The sequence below is a fragment of the Sceloporus occidentalis genome, unplaced genomic scaffold (genome assembly GCF_023333645.1).
Source record: "Sceloporus occidentalis isolate IW3139 unplaced genomic scaffold, rSceOcc1.0.p SCAF_9, whole genome shotgun sequence".
Lineage (NCBI taxonomy): Eukaryota > Metazoa > Chordata > Lepidosauria > Squamata > Phrynosomatidae > Sceloporus > Sceloporus occidentalis.
Window position 1 is genome coordinate 835,135 of NW_028316989.1, and position 20,591 is coordinate 855,725.

At 45.9% G+C, this 20,591-nt stretch overlaps 1 protein-coding gene across 2 annotated transcripts in view; it reads right to left on the bottom strand.

Moving 5' to 3' along the window:
• Positions 1-369: 369 nt before the first annotated feature.
• The window catches only part of LOC149306649 (hexokinase-2-like), a 35,374-nt gene continuing 15,152 nt past the window's right edge, over positions 370-20,591 (bottom strand). For both annotated transcript variants that reach the window (XM_089538143.1, XM_089538142.1), the window contains exons 2-18: positions 13,885-14,047; positions 13,418-13,566; positions 12,696-12,815; positions 12,230-12,325; positions 11,230-11,329; positions 10,887-11,070; positions 10,007-10,162; positions 9,649-9,882; positions 8,588-8,892; positions 7,595-7,743; positions 6,301-6,420; positions 6,001-6,096; positions 5,770-5,869; positions 5,485-5,668; positions 4,578-4,733; positions 3,548-3,781; positions 370-3,438 (exon numbers count right to left, since the gene is read on the bottom strand). In XM_089538143.1, the coding sequence (XP_089394269.1) occupies positions 3,294-3,438; positions 3,548-3,781; positions 4,578-4,733; positions 5,485-5,668; positions 5,770-5,869; positions 6,001-6,096; positions 6,301-6,420; positions 7,595-7,743; positions 8,588-8,892; positions 9,649-9,882; positions 10,007-10,162; positions 10,887-11,070; positions 11,230-11,329; positions 12,230-12,325; positions 12,696-12,815; positions 13,418-13,566; positions 13,885-14,047 (2,691 nt within the window). In that variant the 3' untranslated portion in view covers positions 370-3,293. The remainder of the gene's footprint in view (positions 3,439-3,547; positions 3,782-4,577; positions 4,734-5,484; positions 5,669-5,769; positions 5,870-6,000; positions 6,097-6,300; positions 6,421-7,594; positions 7,744-8,587; positions 8,893-9,648; positions 9,883-10,006; positions 10,163-10,886; positions 11,071-11,229; positions 11,330-12,229; positions 12,326-12,695; positions 12,816-13,417; positions 13,567-13,884; positions 14,048-20,591) is intronic.

The window sequence follows — 20,591 nt, forward strand, 5'->3', positions numbered from 1 at the left end:
TCACATCGTTCCTTTCTAAGTGCTTACAGACTGTCTTTTTCATAGGATCTGGATCTTTCTTGGTATTAATTTAAGGTGGATTGGGTGATAATTTGGGTCTTACGTTTCCATCTTTGAAGATAGGGACATAGCCCATAGTGAAGAATGCTGGGAGTTGTAGTCAAACCACATCTGGAGGAATGCATGATTCCCAGCCACCCGGCAATAGGCCTCTGACCGCCACTGACCAAAGCGGTCATGGGCCAGATGGACACATGTGACTATTCCTATTCAGGCCGACTCTGTTCATGGGTTCAGCCAAACGTGTTCAGACCTTCAGACTTGTTTACGTTCAGGAATAGCTGCAATGAATCCAAATCCAAACGGTCACACAGAAAATATATTTTATTACTACTCTTTTCTTCCCTTTTGAATAAACAATCATGGCAAAATAAAGATTTTCTTTTCACTGAACATATTTCACAACCGGCAAAATACAAATGCATTTCCAGAGGAGGTACAATCTTGGCAACTATTCGTATTCAAGTTTTGGAGGAAAAAAATACCGTCCCTCTCTCCATGAGACAATACATCAAAGATGTGTGTTTCCCATCATTTCCAGCACGATTTCCAGTAAAACCAGTACAATAAATTGTTTGGCGCAAGTAGCTTCTTTTCCCGTTTTACTGAAAAACACACCAAATTTATGTCAAGGTTTGCTCAACGTCAGATTTTCATTGCAATGTGCAGTTTTCAGAATTTGTCACCTTCGTTGCAGTTTTGGCGCTTTTCATTTCAAAACAAAACTGCACACATTTGACAATTTACTAAAAGGAGAGAGGAAAGGTAACATGTGCTTTAATCTGAATCCAGAGCTCGCTGCCGGAGATACTGTTTTGGTTCTTCAGTCATTCCAAGCTATATAAATATAGATATAGAGATTAAAAAAATAGACAACAAAAATATCTCCCTTCAAACTGATAGCAGCAGCCAACTCAAAGAACGTATTTTGTACATCGCCAGCAGGCACTGCCTTACATTGAATAGGTACCAAAAATAATGTCTTCTTTCTCTTTAATAATACAACTGCTTGGTCGGCAGTTTAGGAATCTGGGACTATTTCCCCCTCCTTTCCATTCCAGCTATGACTTTCCCTTAGGAATAATCCTCCTTTCTCTCTCTTCACATTGAAGACCAAACAAAAGAGGACTGCAATAGGAAACCAAAGAGGTGAGTAAGTGTCACTTACGAAAACATTCCTTTTTAAAGACTGAAACCACCTTTGGAAGCATCTTGGACAAAGAGTCCACCAACATCCCTTTTCTCCCCCATTTCATCCATAGCCACACTTAAGGGATGGTGCAAATTCATCAATTCCTCTAGAATAAGAAAACTAGCACCAAACCTTAATCCTGCTAAAGCTAGGAAGCAAAACTCCACTTGACTTCCAACAGGAATCAAATAGGACCAAGACAAGGATGGATTTGGAGTTGGTGGTGGACTCTATATTTCAATTGGTTTTATTTTGAACTGGACATAAAATGTAAAATGTTACTTACTGAAACGTGGGCACGTCATATTCCCCAAAAGTTAATGGGATTTTCACGGCTGATTAGGAGACCAGCTTAAACCCAGAGCTTTGGAATAATATGTTAAAAGAAAAATCCATTGGCCTGATTTGTTCACTTTTATAGCAACAAATGATTTTAACCACCAAAACACCAAACAATACTGTTTCGACTTTTCCCATTGCAGCAAATTCATTATGGTCATTAATTCCAGGCAAAGTCTTAAAGTTTAACCAACTGCCCAGAAAATCAGTCCATAAATTAAATTTCGGAATACTTCCAGACGCAGTTTTCAGCCTACGTTCCAATGAGCCAACCTCAAACATTTTGGTTTCTCAAAGAAGAAGTGTTATCCTCCAAACTACTCTCCGCTTAAACATAAATACTGGCAATAGTATACACACACAGAATCCCTGCCTTCTTTTTTTCTATGTACAGAAACACACACTTTTCCCTTTTGCAACAGATCTCTTCTACAGGAGCATGCCAGATGTGAGGTCAAGTGACGGTGCGATTCCACAGACGGAAAATAAGTGACCCCTCGCCTTCGGGACCAGGATAAAGACAGTGCTTTGCAAGGTTTTTGTGGGGGAAAGTGTTGGGGGAGATGACTTCTCTTGATCTATTTACAATAGCAGCAGAAAGCAGGGGCAAAAGGATGCCGGCTGCCAAAGGGACAGGCTTTTCTACACATGAACCCACACATCCACATCGTTGTGGGATGCATCTGAACCTAAAAGGGAAGGACAAGGTAGGAGACAGGCCAACCGCCTCAATCTCCCTTCTAGCCCTGGAAATCCCAGGCACACATTCAGCTTTCCAAATCAATGAAGCATCTTCACCTAAATCCCATGGAGTTATTGTTTAAACTACATCATTCTCCCAAACTGGATACTCAGAGTGCAAAGTCAAGCCCAGGGATCTTGAACTTCACTCCACAAAATCCCTAATTGTAGACAAAACTGGCTGGGACTATTCAGAGTCGCAAGTCCCAAACACTTGGAAGACCCAGGTTTGAAAACCACTGGTCTACACTCCACAGTTGCATCACTTTGATGCCGCTTTAACTTCCAGGGATCCATCCTATGGAGTCCTGGGATTTTGCAGTAATGCTGCCATGGAATTCTAAGCTACAAATCCCAGGATTTCACGAGATGGAAATACATGGCTATCAAAGGAGTATCAAAGACCTATAAATGTGTGGATATACTCCAAGTATCCCTCTGTGAACTTTCCAGGCCTGAAAAGGAGCATTCTTTGTGCTTTGAAAAGGAGAGATGCCCTGGCTTTTCATGGAAACATCATCTTGGTCTTTCAAGCCCATTCTCCATCCCTTTTGTATATATTTTATTCCTGTTCCTGTTGGTCCTAAGATTTGGAGAGGGAACAAGATGGGTCCTCCCTGGAGGTAAAGGGATAATGCAGGGCGTCTTAAACCACCCACCACATCTACAGAAGACACAGTGTGGGGACTGCCATAGGTTACAGCTGACACTTGTGTTGGAGTTGGGAGGAGAGACACTTTTAGGGTTCGACTCGATATGTACTCTTCGTAGGTCATGCAGAAGAGTCCAAGGAATACTTCTGTAGGGGAGACACCGGGCCTTGGGTCTCCTTGTTGGCGTCTTCGGAGCAAAAGCAGAGGGAAATGAGGATTCAGCCTGAGACCCCAGAGGAATGAAGGAGGGACACCCACAAAGGTGGGTCTTGGGGAAAGGGAGACCCAGTTCTCCAGCAGCGGTCAACTTAATGCTGGCCGGCTTCCCGGATGCGGCACGCCACAGCCGTGATGAGGGCTGCCCCTTTGCCGCTTCCGTCCTCGGACTGGAGGAAGCTCACGTCGCATTTGGGAGCAAGCTTCCTCACGGTTTCATGCATGACTGCCGAGAAGCTACAGAAAAAGGAAGAGAGAAAGAAAAGATAGGTGAGCGTTTCCTTTTTTCCATCAAAGCTCCCTCCCTCTCTGGATCATTTCAGGCATCTGGGATCAAGGGACTTACTGAGGATGGAGTTTGTAGAGGGTCCCATCCACACCGACAGTGATCTTGAGGAAGTCCAGCCCCCGGTTCTCTCGGATTTTGTCCACCACGGCCGCCATCCCTGCCCCGCAAAGCTGGGCCGCGCGCCGGGCCACGATGGTGCACACTTCTTTCACGATGATGCTGTCGTCGCATGTGCTTTCCAGGCCAAGGTGCTGGAGGATGGAACGGACTTGGAGCAAAGCCAGGCGGTCACTGGAGGGGCAGAAGGGAGCAGAGAGCCTCAGGAAATGGTAGTCAGCCATCTTGCGGAATTGTCCATCCTGCCTTCCTAGTCTTAGTAGCCCTGGCCTTGCCTGACTTTGGAAGCTAAAGCTAAGTTAAGAAAAATGCTTAGCACAGAAAAGGTCCTGAACTTTCAGAGCTCCTTTAATGCTAATTAAAACCTTGCATAGGTTCACTGTCCCACCGACATGGGAACCACTAGCTTCCCCTGCTGTTTTCTGTGCAAACATATATTAAAATGATGCATTTTGTACAGAAGAAAGTAAAATTGTTTGATTTAACACAAACACATTTTTAAAAAAGATTTGTAATAGCTTTCACAAATCACTCCTAGCAAGGAGAAAAACTGAAACAATTTGCCTTGGACATGTGAGAACGAAATAAAATGGAAGGTTTGCAGCAGGGAAACTTCGCACAACAAGGCGATCATCTTTCTGGCCGCCAGGTGGCAGCAAATAGCTATGGAGAACAAACTGAACATTAATAGAGACTGATGGTGGGCAAACACAGGCCATATCTGAACCAATCCAATCAATCAATTGCCTTTGTTGCAGTTTACAAACCATGTCTTAAGCACCATCCCAACAGGAATGGCCATGGGGCTCTAAAATGGCCCAGCCAAGTTCTGGAAGGGGTCAGAGCAGCCATGCCCACTTCTGCTAAGGTCACTGCCACCTTCATTTTGGCCAGTGCAGATCTATTGGGTTCACATGGGGCACAACAGATAGAGTCTCCTTCGCTCCGCTTCAAGCTCACCCCTACTCACCTTTCAATCTGAGAGAGGAACTTTGTCTCAAAGATCCCCCGGGTCTTCAGGCGCTCGGAGATCCGCCCGCGGAAGAGCAGCCCTCGCTTGGTGAAATCTATGAGGATGTTCCGGACGATTTCCCCCAAGTACATGCCGCTGATCATTTTCTCATACCTGGGACAGGAAAAGGAAAAGGCAGAAGGGGATGTTTCCTGGCCAGGTGCAAAGCTCAATGCAGAGAGGACTGACACCAGTCCAGGGAGGGTGATGCATGGAACGTGTATGAATGGCATGGAAAACAAAACCTATGAGGAGAGGTTGAAGAAGGTGGGCATGTTTGGTTTGGAGAAGAGAAGACTTGGGGGTGAGATGATTGCCCTCTTTAAATATCTCAAAGGCTGTCACAGATCAAAGAGGGCAATCATGTCACCCCCAAGTCTTTCCCAAACTGAAGACTTCAAATATCTCAAAGGCTGTTGCAGAGAGGAGGAGAGGGCAGGCCTGTTTTCTGCTGCCCAGAAGGTATAATCCATCCTAATGGTTGTAAGTTACACGACGGTAGGTTTTAATTGAACATTAGAAGAAATTTCTCGACAGTAAGAATGGTCTGGCAATGGGACGTGTCTTGAATATTTCAACGCATTCATCATCTACTTTACAATTACATAGATCCTCTGTGGTCATTATTTTTGTTTTCTTAATGTCAGAACAAAATATCTTCATTAACAATTTTTCCTTAATGTTGGGCCTTGACTTCTTGCTATTAAATGAAGTCTTGGGGATGCCTGGAATTGCAGCCAGGTCCAGCTCAGAGTATACCCTTCTTGGTCTACATTTCTGTGGCTCTGATGAAGAGAAGAAAGAAAGAAGAGGAGGAAAGCAAGGCAGGGAGACAGGGAATCCTCTCCAAACGACTCCTGCTCACCGTTGCTTCCCTGCATTCAGGGAGTTTTCATCCACCGCTACGTCGAACTCCGTCCGGAAGTCATCCAGGCAGCCATTGTCCCCAAAGGCACCCCACTCCATGTTGATACACATGCGCCCCTCGTCCCCTTCCACCAGCTCCACGTTCTTCATCTCCTCCATGTAGCAAGCGTTGCTTCCGGTTCCTAAGGGTTGAGAAGGAACAAGGGGTCAGGATGGAGGTTATCATTGCACAGAAGGCACAAGGTTGACCAAGACATAATAATCTCACACTTTTGCATCTTACCAACAATAAGCCCAACTTCGCAATAAGGGTCTTCATAGCCGCAGGTCATCATGGTTCCCACGGTGTCATTCACAACAGCAACCACATCCAGGTCAAACTCCTGAGAAGGAGAAAACAAAGAAAACAATAAGGTCCAAGTATTAGGGAAAAGGCAAGATATAAATGAAATGAAGAGGGAAGGGGGAGCCTAACAGAATGCATTAAATAAATAGCAACAGGGGGGAAACTCACCTCTCTCCTGTGCATGGCTTCTTTCAGGAGTCCCACCACGTCTTCCCCTTCGCATCCCGTGGCATTGAAACCTTTGGTCCATTTCAGGAGAATTCCCTTCGGAAACCCAAGAGAGAAAAGTTGAGATGGGGAAAGAGACATGGAGAGCGGAGAGGAAACAAATGTGAAATATAAAGCACTAAGGACACAGCAACCTGTGTCCCAAGAAGTCTCTTGTGGAGACAGAACTGAAGAACCAGGGCTGCCAACTACTTTCCTGAAGGCGAAGGGAGGAAGAGGAGGAAGGTGACCAAGGCTTACCTCATCCAGGCTGTTCTGGTGACAAGGGAAGGAGAAGGTGAAGCCCAAGGGAAGGGAGATGCCTTTCATTCCCATGTACTCCAAGAAGTCCGCAATGCAGTGGACAATGTGGTCAAAGAGCTGCAAGGCAAAAGAGCTTGGTCAAGCCTGCCCAAGAAGAGGCACAGTCCCTTTGTCTTCACAATGCAATTTTAATCCATTCCTATTGCTGCATTTGTAGACATTTTAACGACCCATTTGTGCCTTTATAGATCCTATTTCTGCTTATGCATCTTATGTTGCTTTCGTAGACTTGGGTCCAAAACTGGAGATGGGAAAGCTAGTACAAAATGATGAACTGTTTAATAAAGAGAGACCTGTTAGTCTGGAAAATCATTCTGCAAAAGGATCTTGTAGCACTTTTGAGACTAATGACGCAAAATAAATTGTTGCATACACTTCTGGGGAAGTAGACCTAACAAACTGCAGAAATAATCCAGTTTGAGACTGCTCTAACTGCCCTGGCTTAATGCTAGGGAATTCTGGTAATTGTAGTTTTGTGAGATATTTAGCCTTCTCTGTCAGAGCTCACAATAAACTACAATTCCCAGAACAGTTAAAATGGTCTCAAACTGGATTATACCTGCAGTGTTTTAGACCTTGGTCTGCTTCCTGAGATGCAAGTCTACAAAAGCTTATGCAACAACTTATTTTGCACAATTAATCTCAAAGGTGCCACAAGGTCCCTTTGCAGAGTGATATTCCAGACTAGCGTGGCTACGGCTCTGTTTATGAAACAGTTCATCCTTTTTCAACTAACTCTCCCATCTCCAATCTTTACAATAGTACAGGGCTGTTTTTTTTAAATAAAAAAACCCCAAAATAATCTCCAATTTCCTGAGCTGATACAACTCCTGTTTTCAAAGTAAAAGAGATCCAGATGTCAGCTCATTCTTGGGATGCCTAGAACTTAGGTATCTCTGAGACCTTCCTTCAGATTCCAAAGAGTCTCACTTGGAGATTTGTACAGAGACAGGAGAGGCTATATTTTTTGAATGACTTTGGAGAAGGCCACTAAAATACAACTTTTTGAGGCTTAAAGGAAGGTTTTTTTGCAAAAGAGAAGATTGTGCCCCAAAAACAGCTCTTGCACGGTGCCACAGACATCCTGCAGGCAAAGCAAGGGGTTCACCTCTTAACTTTGGCTTGCTTGCTTTGTTTATTTATTGGATTTATATCCTGTATTTTGCCCAAAATGGGATTCAGGGTGGCTTCTTAAGGTCCTCCGCTCCGTCCTCTGCTTCAACTCACTCACCTCATCTCCTGTCCCTTGCATGATCTCCTGAGGGATGGCATAGATCTTGTTGTGCATCTCCACACTCCGTCGCATCCCGTTGCGGATTCGCACCAGCAGCACGCGGAAGTTTGTGCCCCCGAGATCCAAGGCTAGGAAGTCCCCTTTTTCTGCAACACACAAATTGCCCCGGGTTTTAGTGCTTTCTCCCTTCACAACATCAGGCTGTTCTTGATATCCTATATAACCCACATTCTCCCCTGCCCTGGGATGCACGTCAGCTCATTAAAAATGGAAATAGATACAAACAAAAGCTCACAGCAGTTTTAAAAACAAACCCCCAAATTTAGGTCTTTTACAACTTCGATCCCACTTTTTAACTGCCATGGCTCCCTCCTATGGAAACTTGGGATTTTTAGTAAGATACTTTGCCAGCAAGTGCCAGCGCATCAACAAGCTACAAATCCCAGGCAAACTGCAAAAAACAGACTACTGACAATTAAATGGTTGCATGGAGTCTTTTTAATGGATGAGTGCATGCTAGATTTTTTATGGGTTTTGATATGTTACGACAAGATTATACTTTTTCAGTCCTCTAGAGCAATTCTATGGTATGCGTCTCCAAAAAGTGACCATAGGGTCATGCTGGAGGACCTAGACCAGTGATGGCAAACCTTTTAGAGACCGAGTGCCCAAACTGCAACCCAAAACCCACTTATTTATCGCAAAGTGCCGCATCCCTCTGGCTTTCTAGTGATAAACTCTAGTAAACTCTGTGTTGGGATGATGGTGCGTGTGCCCATAGAGAAGGCTCTGAGTGTCACCTCTGGCACGCATGCCACAGGTTTGCCACCACTGATTTAGACATTCCTGGAGAGAACACTTCTCTGGGCATTTCTAGGTTCTCCAGTGTGACTCTATGGTCAACTTGTAATGGAACTGGACACAGTATTCCAAGTGAGGCCTGACCAAAGTGGGATAGAGTGGAAATATTAGAATAACATTGCTCCTCACCTGTGCCGTCCGGAGTGGAGCAGACGTAGGTGGGCAGCATCTTGACAGTAGCTTCCGGGTGGCTCTCCTGGCCCAAGCCTCGCTCCATCTCCTGCCTCATCCGCCTCTTGACCTCCATCAGCTGCTCATGGCTCAGACGGAGGGGATCCAGGATCTCCTGCCGGGCCTTGTGTTGGGCTGCCAGCCGGTATGCCACGGCCGTCACCATGGCCGCCCCTTTGCCACTTCCATCCTCTGACCGGATGAAGCGGATTTCACAATCTGGAAGAAGGCGGCGCACTGCTTTTTGTAAGCGGCGGGCAAAACTGAAACAGAGCATCGAGGAGGGAGAAGACAACATTAGGAATGGGATGGACAACCAGATGCACCCCAAGATTGTCTTCTCTGGACCTAGATCCCCACCAGACTCCCTCAAAGGCCCCTTTTCCTTATCCCCCCACTCCCCCCATAACATAATTCCAAATAAAATCACTAATCTGTTGCTCTAAACAAAATCATCCCTGGAATGCATGGTTTCCCCTCCACCCCAAATAAAATAATCTCAGTACAAATCTGGGGAAAACAACTTGTTGCATTATTTGTTATGGCACTCATTGCTTTTCTATTCCTTGGAGGTGGGTGGCATTGGATGAGAAGACTTCCAGAATGCCACAAAAATTTGTAGAAATGCCATCTGTATGTTTCTAAAATTAGCCCTTGAAAAGTAAAATCTGGACATGATGAAACCCCTCTCTCTCCAGGAATGGGCCACAGGCAGGGTGACCAAACATGTCCTCCTTTTCCAGGACATGTCTCACATTCCAACCTTCTGTCCAGGAGGAATTCCACAATGTCCTCCATTTTGAGTATGACTAGGCAGCATGAATTTATGAGTGTTTTTAGCTTTTATTTGGTATATAATGTCCTACATTTTACAGTGTCCTGTTCTCCTTCGTGGTGAGTACATCTGGTCATCCTGGCCAGGGATGTCTTGGGGGCAACGTAGGACCCCTTCCTAGCCATACCAGTCTTCCTACTGCTTTCCAATATCACTCTTTCCCCCCGGTTCCTCCTTGACTTACTGCGGGTGCTTCTTGTAGACGGTGCCATCCACCCCAACAGTGGTCCGCAGCCGGTCCACCCCCTTGTTCTCCTTGATCCGGCGAAGGACGGCGGAAAGAGCCGCCCCACAGAGGTTGGCCGACCGGGTGGAGACAATCTCACAGATGCGCTGGATGGCAATGCAGTCCTGGTGGGACGGCTCCAGGCCCAGACGGGTCAAGATCTCCATGGCTTTGGACAAGCCTTCCTTCTCCCTGCAAGGGTCAAGTAAGACGGTTTTGTGAAAAAGGGGCCTTCTGTAGTGCATGCACGTGTGAGCCATCCGTCTGGATGCTGGTCCTTTTCAGGTGTTCTCTTGCCCTGGGGCCAGTCACTCACTTTTCAATGGCAGAGACAAATCTGGTCTCAAAATGTCCCCGGGTCAACAAGTCCGGAGTGAGCCTCCCGTCAAAGAGAAGCTCTTCTTTGGCCATCTTCACCAGGATGATCCTGACCAGCTCACCCATGTACATGCCACTGATCATCTTTTCAAATCTGCAATGCAAGAGAGCAAGAGGTTGGATTTAGTGGGCAGAGCAACCTGCAATGAGACGGAGGACTGGTGCTGGTCCCAGCCCCTCAAAACTAAAACCATGGCAAATGGCTTCACACAGTAGCCATATAGTTGCTCCAAGAAGCCCAACAGCAGGACATGAGCACGACTGCACCCTCCATCTCAACTTAACAGCCCCAAACAAAGTAACCTTTAATTAATTATCTAATACTTTTGTACCATCTATTGTTTTAACTATTTCGTTATCGCCTGCTTGGTAAGCTGTTGTGGGTCCCATATTGCAGAAAAGAAAAGAAAAGAAAAGTGGGATATAAATCAATCAAACAAGCAATCCTTTCCCCACAGGGGAGTGGCTCCAGTACTCTGATCCTTTCTCCTGCCCCTTTACAACCTTGCAATGTGCTTGGCTCCTTGCACATGATGGTGCCTTATGCCAGAACATGCAAGGGCGAGGCGTGACTGATACAGCCCTGGGTTCGGTCTCCCTGCCTCTATCCATCGCTCTGGGGAAAACAGGGCTGCAGGAATGGACTTGCTCACCAGGTAAGTTCCTTTCACCTGTAGCTTAACTCACTGCCCCACCTGCTTGCATTCATCAGTCGATCAAGCATTGCAGGACCTTTCCGTGCAAGAAAGACAAGACACATCCCCAAAGGTAATCTTTAAGCCATGATGGCTGCAACCAGGTGAAGGTTTTCTACGTACAATTGCTTGCCGGGGTTCAAGGAGCCCATGTCAATCTCCCGGTCAAACTCCGTCCTGATGTCGTTCAGAATCCCATCATCCCCAAAGGCTCCCCACTCCATGTTGATGCACATGCGCCCCTCGTCCCCTTCCACTAAGTCAATGTGGCGCATCTCCTCCATGTAGCAAGCATTGGAACCAGTCCCTGGATTGGGAGACGGAGAAGGAAAGACACAAAGAAACACCAAGAAAAATCAGAAAGGGAAATGAAGATCCTTCCATTGCCACAAGTCTGTCTTTGCTTTGCATAAAATCCAGACACATCTGCATTTTCCAAGGAAAATGGCTGGACGTTAAATCTTACCGACAATTAGTCCAACTTCACAGTTGTGGTCATCGTACCCACAGGTCATCATCGTCCCAACAGTGTCATTCACCACAGCAACGATGTCTATGTCAAAGTCCTAGGAACACAAGGAGTAAGAGTATGGTCAGCTTGGCAAACTGGCTTCCAGCCTTCCGATGAATAATCCACATCTTTTTCTGGGTCAAGCTGGTATCCGCTGGCGGTGCCAGTGAAGATGAAGCCACATTCTGGTTCTCAAAGAATGCAGACTATGGACTTTAAAGGAGGATACAGTGCCTCCTACACCTTCATGTTTAAGGGGCCAGAGCGGAGTCATTGCAATTTATAAAGCAGTGATGGGCATACTATGTAGCACAGAGTGTCCTGCTTGCTCATTTTCAGCATCTCCAGAGATTTGGCGTGGCATGGCTGCCATTTTGAAGATTAGAAGTGGCATAGCATAATTCGTATTTGCCTTATCGAATCAGAGACCAAAAAAGAGCATAAGGGCCATCCAGTCCAACTCCTTGCCATGCACAGCATTCTGGAATGGTTTCTTGCTGTTTTGGGTGGGGAAACATCCCAAAAACATCAAGTTTGACCATTCTGGAACATTTGTGACCAAAAGGAGAGGATCCCCCCCTTAGCTGGATTTTTTTAATAGGGGAGCATTGAGGGCTTGGAGTAGGGTTCCAATGGGCTATGTGATTCTCACCCTTAGTTAGCTTTCAGTACATTCTCCCCAGAAATTCTGGTGTCTGTTGTCTGCTCCTTGTCCTATTCACTACAGACACTTTTTGGGGGGTGGAAATGGTTGCCTTTGTCTTCATCCTCTTTTGTAGCCAGCCCCTGCAACCAAGCCTGGCATTAAAGCAACATTGCAGACTTGGAAAGGTAGGACTCAACCACCAACATTGCTTCCGCCATACCAGCTCATGATAAAAGGATTGTGCATCTCTACTCAAGCTCACAAGAAACAATTCTGGGAAGGGAGAATGGAAAGAATATTTGAAATTACCCCTCGTTTCTTGATGGCTTTGCGCAAGAGGGAAACCACGTCCCTCCCTTCCACACCACTGGATTTGAATCCTTTGGTCCACGTAACAAGGATGCTCTGTTTGGGAAGAAGGGAAGCACAAGGGTAAAGATTCACATCCAAACAAGGCTGAGACAGTGTTCCATAAACTACAGGTTTCTCATATTATTTGCAGTTCTTGTGTTCCCCTCTTAGTACCTCTCTCACCACCCAACCATGGTCTTCACACACTCCATCAGCCAGGCCTCCTTGTTGAATGCCAGACTAGGGCTCATTTTGGAGATATGGATCATTACCTTATAGACCAAGACCTAGAGAAGATGTACCACCCCACTAACATAGGAAGCCAACACTTGAATAAGGAGACCCCCCCAAAGTTATGTGAGCTCTTGCATCCTTTCCAAAAGCCCAAAAACTCAAACCCAGCAGGGTAAAAAAATTCACTGACCTCATCCAGTTTGGTCTGGTAGCAAGGGAAGGAGAAGGTGAAGCCCAGAGGAAGCTTCTTGTCTTTTATCTGCAGCTGGTCCATGAAGCTGGCCAAGCATTCGGCAATGTGGTCAAAGAGCTGAAGGTAGGAAACAAACAGACGCATGGTAAGGAACCCTCCCAGGGACAGCGACAGGAGAAACTAGGTACTTGCAGCATGCCTCAATGCTCTTCCTGAGTTGAGGACTATCACTGGAGCAGTGAATCCATCTGGGCTTTAATCCAGATTGTAAAGGAGCAACCTAAGATGCATGGTGAACCAGTGCGGTGCAGCGGTTTGAGAGCTGGACTACAACTTTGGAGACCAGGGTTTAATTCTCCGCTCAACCATGGAAACTCATTAGTGGACCTTGGATGAGTCTCATGCACTCAGCTCTGGAAAACCCTTAGGGTAACCATAAGTCAGAAATGACTTTCTGGCACACAACAACAACAAACCTAAGGTACAACAAGCTCACCACCCTTGAAAGGTCAGACAAAAACCCAGAATTGGTTCAGAGCTACTGTACCAATTGCCTCTTTTGTGGCCTAGCAGTGGGCTGAGAACAGAAGGCCATGAGCTGTATCTGGACCACCAAAGCCTCCTGCGTGGCTCCACACTGTTGCCATGGACTAAAATGAGAGGCATCACCGTTCCCGACCAGTTGACTTGAAGGCATCTCACACATCATCCCAGCTCACCTGTGTACCACTTCCTCTCATCAGATCCTCTGGAATCGCATAGATCTGGTTCTCCATTTCTACTTTCTTGCTGCCATTGTCAGCAACCTTGACTCTTAACACTCGGAAGTTTGTTCCACCGAGATCCAAGGACAAGAAGTCTCCTTCCTCTGCAATGGGAAAGAAGAGGGAGAGAGGTTATTTCATCCATCCAACCATAAAAATAATATACAGTTATAGGGCAGTTCAAGGTGGATGGACATCTTGTGCTGAAACTGCCAGTGCTCCCCACTTTTGGCTATGCTGGCTAAGACCTGGCATCTCTCCTTAAAAAGGTGAGCAGTGCTTACACAGAACTGTTCCTACTGATTCAAAGGAAAAGCACTCTTTGTAAAGCTCAGAGACACACTCATGTCTCACCTGCTCACACATTCTAGAGCTGAGATTTAGAAAACAAAGATCCTTCCTTTCCTCGTATGCTTTCCTACCTGTTCCATCTGGGGTAGACCTCACAAACGTGGGCAACATTTTGACGGAGGCCGTAGGGTTGGTGTCAGCCCCAAGGCCCTTCTCCATGTCTTTGCGGAACCGGTCTGAGATCTCTTGCAGGGTTTCATCTGAAAGCCGCATGTGATAGAGGTACTTGTCAATCTGGGGAGAAAAGAGAAAAGCAAATAAGAATTTGGAAGAACCACCAAAGTAGAGAAGCAAAGGTTCAAGGGCTCAGTCTGCAAGTTCCACTTTCTGCATGGAGCCCCATGGCAGAAGGATCGCTCTGCCACATGCCTTTTTAGCAAAATGTTTCAGACATTCACTTCTGATTTTTAAAAATGAGGGTTTCATAAAACTTTAGCCAGCAGGGACCTATTTAAGACTATTGTCTGCAGAATCCAGAGGGAAATTTTGCTTTAGCCAGTCCAGCGTTTCACAATCCTACAATTGATATCTTACTATCGAAAACACACAAACACCATTGCAAACCTTCATCACACAAACACCATTGCAAACCTTCATAACAAAAACTGATGGGGGGGGGATCATGAACATCAGAACCCGCCAGAGGGAGACTTTTAAAAAGCACAGAGCCATCAAAGGACCCCACGGACCCCAAACAAAAGGTATCTCTCTCCTTGGTTGAATGTTGGCCAAGGTGGCCTCCAGCCAAGAGGCCCTCATTAGCCTCCTCAGTGGCACAGTCCAGACAGAGGGGCTGCCAGATCCCAGTCTATGGAAGGGCTTCATTGAATTACCTAGCTTTAGCTAAATTAAAAGGCAATGGAGGGAGATGAAAGACTTGGGACGAACCCTGGGGAGCTGGCCACCCATGTTTGCCCAGCTTAATGACCAGACCAAGCCTCAAATTGCTTTTGACACCATCCCCATTCCGACCCCAATGGTGCCTCAAGGGGGTCGCAGATCACGCCAGATGACACCTTAAAGGGAGGTGACCCTACTGCTCCTCAAACATCAGTATTTGGGCAGAAACGGGGCCTCGGCATTTGCCTGCATCTCTTTCCAATGCTGAAGAGCTGGGGCAAGTGGGGTGAGGCTCCGAGGGAGGAGGAAGGAGAGGCCCCAGGGCTTTTATTAAAATAAAATAAAATTCCATTTTTAACTTTAATTTTTCTTTTCTTTAAAGAATGGCAGATGTGAGCAACCAAACTCACAGAGATGCACAGAAATGTGGTTCCACAGTGTGGACAACAAACCCAGAATGCATGAGTGAGATTGCAGTCGGTCCTCCTGATCCATAGATGTTTATCCACAGATTCAAGCATCCATGGTTTGAAAACATTCAAAAGAAGCATCCCGTAAATTCCAAATAGCAAACTTTGATTTTTCAATTTTATATAAGGGACACCATTTTGCTCTGACATTATATTTAACGCGACTTGAGCATCCATAGATTTTGTTATCCATGGCGGACCTTGGAACCAAGCCCCAGCGGATAAGAAGGTCCCAGGCATTCGGAGAGTTGCGCTAAAAACCAACAATGTGTGAATGACTCTTGGGTTTGTTTGCTTTGCAGAATTTGTTGAGAGGAAGTTTGCTCTTGTCTTTCTCTGAAGCTGAGAGAGCATGACTTGCCCAAGGGTTTCCATGGCCGAGCGGGTATTCAAACCCTGGTCTTCTGAGTTGTCATCCAGTGTTTGAACTACTACATAGAGAACAACCTTTGGGCTATTAATTCATGTGCAGAAGAAAGGAGAGAAATGCAGGCAGGGGGCAGCAGCAGATTACGTTGGAAGACGCCATGTCTACCGCTGGCTTTCACAACCCTGTGGCAATCTGAATGAGAAATAGGAGGAGGAGGATGTGACTGTGGCAAGAGAGAGCATTTCCTGGAAGTGCTCCACCCAATCTGACAGGTTTCATAAGAACGGGGAATTTGACATTGCTTTGAAAGGACAAGTTCAACACCAGACGTGCTTCCCATCTTTTTAATTCTCAGTACAACTTAGCGTTTCCTTGTAAGGTATATTCCAGGGTCACCATAAGCACTTGAAAGCGCATACGCTCATTTGCTCAGACACACACATTCTTCTTCCATATGGCTGTTTTCTGGCATGGCAAATTTAGGAAACCTCGCCCACCTTAAAGACGCAGAGATCACACATAAAGCTTTTTGTTAACTTTGTGTTAACTTTGGGCTTCTCCTCTTTTCAGGCGTCTGAGATTTATGGAGCAGACTCAAAAAAATGTATCTGCTTACATAAGAATGAGCCATCAGGAAGCAGTGGAAATATTCATGGGAAAGGCATGAGGACACATTGCAAAACAAGCTGCACATCCCTTGCATGCTCTCTCAGACCCAGCCAAAACAGATTTCTGAAGCAATCACAGGCTGCATCCACATTGGAGAAATAACCCGATTTGGCATCGGTTTAACTCTTTCTGGCCCAAGGCTATGGAATTCTGGGAGCTGGAGTTTTTTGTGGGGCCCAGAGCGGAGCCACAACAAATACTTATAATTGAGTATTAGGGTTTTCACTTCTTTCTATGCATTAACTTCTGCAATTGTAGCCATACCAAAACAAGCAAACAAACAGTTTTCAAAATGGCCGCTGTGAGTGGCATGTCAGCTGCGCCTGCTAGAACTCCATCTCAGTGCTGTGGCTTTATTGCACCAATTTGGGGAACCTGAACATTGAACTCTGGTCCCAAGACTCTCTGGCTGGTGCCCTGACGCACCAGAGACCACAAAGGGTGCCAAGGCACCGTGCTCCCAGTGTGCCAGGCAATGTCTACATTAATCCTGACACAGTGCTGAGCAATGCCAGAAGCAGGACACTAAAGCCCTTCAGGCCACACTGTGCTCCTCTAAGGATTCCAGAAGGTGAGTATCTCTTGCAGGATTAGGCCATTGAGGACCTGCAGAACGAAGCATCACAGTTGCCCTTTCAGCACCCACAGGTGAGTCAGTTTCCAGTTGGACTGGTTTCTCCGCCAGCGTTTCACCTGTGCCCTTCAGGTGCACCAAGCAGGGCCTGGGAGGTCTCTGAATGCTGCCAGGAAAATGGTTTGGGAATCAGTTACACGAGGTTGAAAGCCAGCATTGTGCATTACGACTCTGGAGACCAGGGTTCAAATCTCCGTTCGGCTGTGGCAACCCACTGGGTTACTTTGGGGCAAACCATACTCTCTCAACCTCAGAAGAAAGCAAAGGCAAACCCATTCTGAGCACATCTTGCCAAGAAAACCATGCGATCGGTTCACCTTAGGGTCACCATAAGTGCACACAGGAGAGCTTTTTGGAAGCAAGCATGGAACACGACTGGGTTGTCCTTAGCCACAATTAAATGACACAAGAGTTTAATACTAAGATACTTCTAGATTCCAACATGCAGTATTTGAATCTTGATAATCCAGGACTATTTTCTTTAATTTTTTTAAAAAAGGGTCAAGTCCCTAGTCCATAGGAATACTGATAGAAGGTGGAAAGAATGTGCAAAGTTTCAAACAAGCCCAGTGGCCACATTTAGCACATGGGGTGCATGCGTTCTCAATCTGAATGTGACCGCGTTTACAAGATTTGTCCTGCAGATAAAATATTTTCCTCCCGCATTTCAAGATAGCCACAGAAAGAGCCATTGGAACATCATGGAACATTTGAGATATGTTTTCAGTTTACACAGAAGTTTGGGTAAACCGAAAACATTCCCTTTTGCAACTGCAATATGAGCCTTTCCTTCAATGTTATGGAAGGGCGACTGGAGACAAAGGAAGAGTTACTACTCCTAGTTGGTTGGCTACAGTCTGTCACACACACACAGTTGTGCAAAGGAGGATGGAGGTGTAAATCACAAAAGGAGGCCACCTGAGAAGTGGGGAAGTTGAAGGGGCTTCTTCCAGCCCCAGATCTCAATACAAGGCCTCTACAAATAGCATCCAATGCTTTGCTAATGTCACTCCCAATCCAATGCATCAAGATTTGCCAAATCAGTTTCAAATGAAACAGCCATGCTGGTCTTTATAAAGAGCAGAAAAGAAAGTCTTGTGGCACCTTTAACCAGTTTATTGTAGCATGAGTGTTTATGGCTAGCTTCTGCTTCTTCAGATCTTTATGGCCTGCAAAATACACATCTCGGCTACATATACAGAGCCCAACTCGATTCACTCCAAACCCATGTTTATGCATATGGTTTATGCATAACCTCCTTGATCTATTTGTAACTTCTCGTTGTGTTTAATAAGCTTTTAGTGTATTTACACTGGGAGCCAGTGTGGTGCAGTGGTTTGAGCATAGGAGAGTGACTCTGGAGACCAGGGTTCGATTCCTCGCTTGGCCATGGACTTTGCGCAGGTCACACTCTCTCAGCCCCAGAAAATCCCATGATAGGGTCACCCTAAGTCAGAAATGACTTGAAGGCACACAATAACCACATCTTTGCATTATGTTCATTGCTTAAAATGAACATTGTTTACTTTATTTACACTGATTTCATTTGTAGCCTTTATATCTTGGGATATAAAGCTGGGTTTGTTGTTATGAGCCTTCTTGAAGTCACTTTTGGCAATTCTCTCCTACTGTTAAGAACAGAGTGGGATATTGATTAATTAATTAATTAATAATACCTTCCTTTGCTCTGGGCCCCAAACCAGCCTCTGATTCAGAAAAAGCCACTCAGATAATACACAGCAGGCTTAAAGGAGATAAGTAACTTTCAAAGGACCAAGAGGGGAGGGAGAGCCAGGAAACAGTTAATCAAAGTCCTGATCCTTTCCTTTCTTTTCCTCCATAAAGCCATTAAATCCTTTGTTTATTTGTCTCCTCTTTCTGGGGAGAAGCAATTCACAGGATCAAACAGAGAAGGCACAGCCTGCTCTTCCCAGGTTGCTCCCAAAGGAAGCCACTAAATCTGAACAGAACAGGCATCTCCAATGGCAGCATCGCCTTTGTAGTGGGCAACCATGACTGCATCCGCACTGCAGGAATAATCAGGTCTGACACCACTTTAACCGCCATGGCTCCATACTACGGAATTCTGGGAACTGTAGTTTGCTCTGCTCTCAACAAACTACAATCCCTAGAATCCCATAGCATTGAGCCACGGCAGTTAAAGCAGCGTCAAACCAGATTATTTCTGCAGCCCAAAGTAGGTCTGGGGAAACATTTTCCCACTTCTGGAGTTGCATGGACTTCAAAAATGCCAGGCAAAATGTGTGTGTCTGTGGGATTAAAAAAAGAAGTCAACCATGAGACCTATTTGGAAAGCCTGTAGTCCTCCTGGGGTACATCTACACTGTAGGAATAATGCAGTTTGGCACCACTTTGACTGCCATGGCTCCATTCTCTACAGAATCCTTGCCTTTTCTTTCCTGCTCCTTCTTTTAAACTTCACTCCTGCAAACTTTCCACAGTGGCTGAATTTCTCTCGAACCACTTTTGGGGCGACCCCCAACATGGTTTTTCCACTGACTTTCTCTACAAGAGACTGAGATCATGGGAGTCTCCATTTTTACTTGCTATTTATTTCCAAGCCCAAGGACAGAACCCAAGATATGCCTCTTTGAGGTGAATACAAAAAATGCAGTGTTGCCGCTATATTTGCCGTTCAGTTCCTGTCTGGGCAGAAAGTAGAACTAGGGGAATGTTTGCATTTTGCAGAAGTAGATATACACAGACCCACAGAGGAAACTATGCCGAGCAACAGAAAGAGAAAGAGAAAGAGAAAGCAGAAGTTCCTAACTAGAGGTCTGAAACAAGTTGACATGGCTGGTTAAAAGTAACCTTTCTCCATTGGGAAGAAAAGCTGATCTCCCCCATCCATCCATCACTGTGAAGTTCACACACTCATTCCTTTGTTCTCTGAAAACCTAGAGAAGAAGCAAAGAGTATCAAAGGAGGAAGAGTGGCCTTGGGTTCCCCAGCGTAAATGCCATGAGCCAAAAGCCAAACTAAGCCTGCATCTACACTGTAGAAATAAATGCACTTTCATACCACTTTCAGTGCTGTAGCTCCATCCTATGGAAGCCTGGCATTTGTAGGCTGCATCCACACGGCAGAAATAGTCCAGTTTGGCACCACTTTACGTGGCCGGGAGAACAAAGGTCCAAAACACACACTGCAAAAATAATCTAGTTTGAGTCCGCTTTAACTGCCCTGGCTCAGCGCTAGGGATCTCAAACTGGATTATTTCCACAGTGTGTTTTGGACCAAAGACAGGATGACCCCTCCAGAAGTCCTGAGTTCAAAAGCCAAGCTGCGTGACCCTGTCCAAGAGGGATGCAATTTCTCTGCTGCTTTCCATGAATGAAGGTAACAGTGAGTGTAAGTGTGTGTGTGTGTGTGTGTGTTGTGTGCACAAGAATGTGGGTCTGTCTCCTTCCTGGACTAGAGCCCAGCCAACAAGCAAAAGCCTCTCTGTTTGCAACGCCATTGAGAGCAGCTGCTTCTTCTCGGCGCGTTTGCTTGCCGTCATCTACACAACAGTCCCATGCACCCACACCCAGAAGGCAAAGGCAGCTTCTGCCAAGATGTCACAAAGTATGCATGTGACCATATGCAACAGCCACTGAAAGATGGTGGGCAAGTCACACTCTCTCAGCCTCAGAGGGAGGCAAAGGCACAAATCTTGCCACGAAAACTCATGATCGGTTCACCTTAGGGTTAGGGAGGGACAGATGTGCTCCGGTGTTGTTGGGCAAAAGTTGATAAGACGTGCTGATATGGAAAGGCTTTATTGATCTTGCC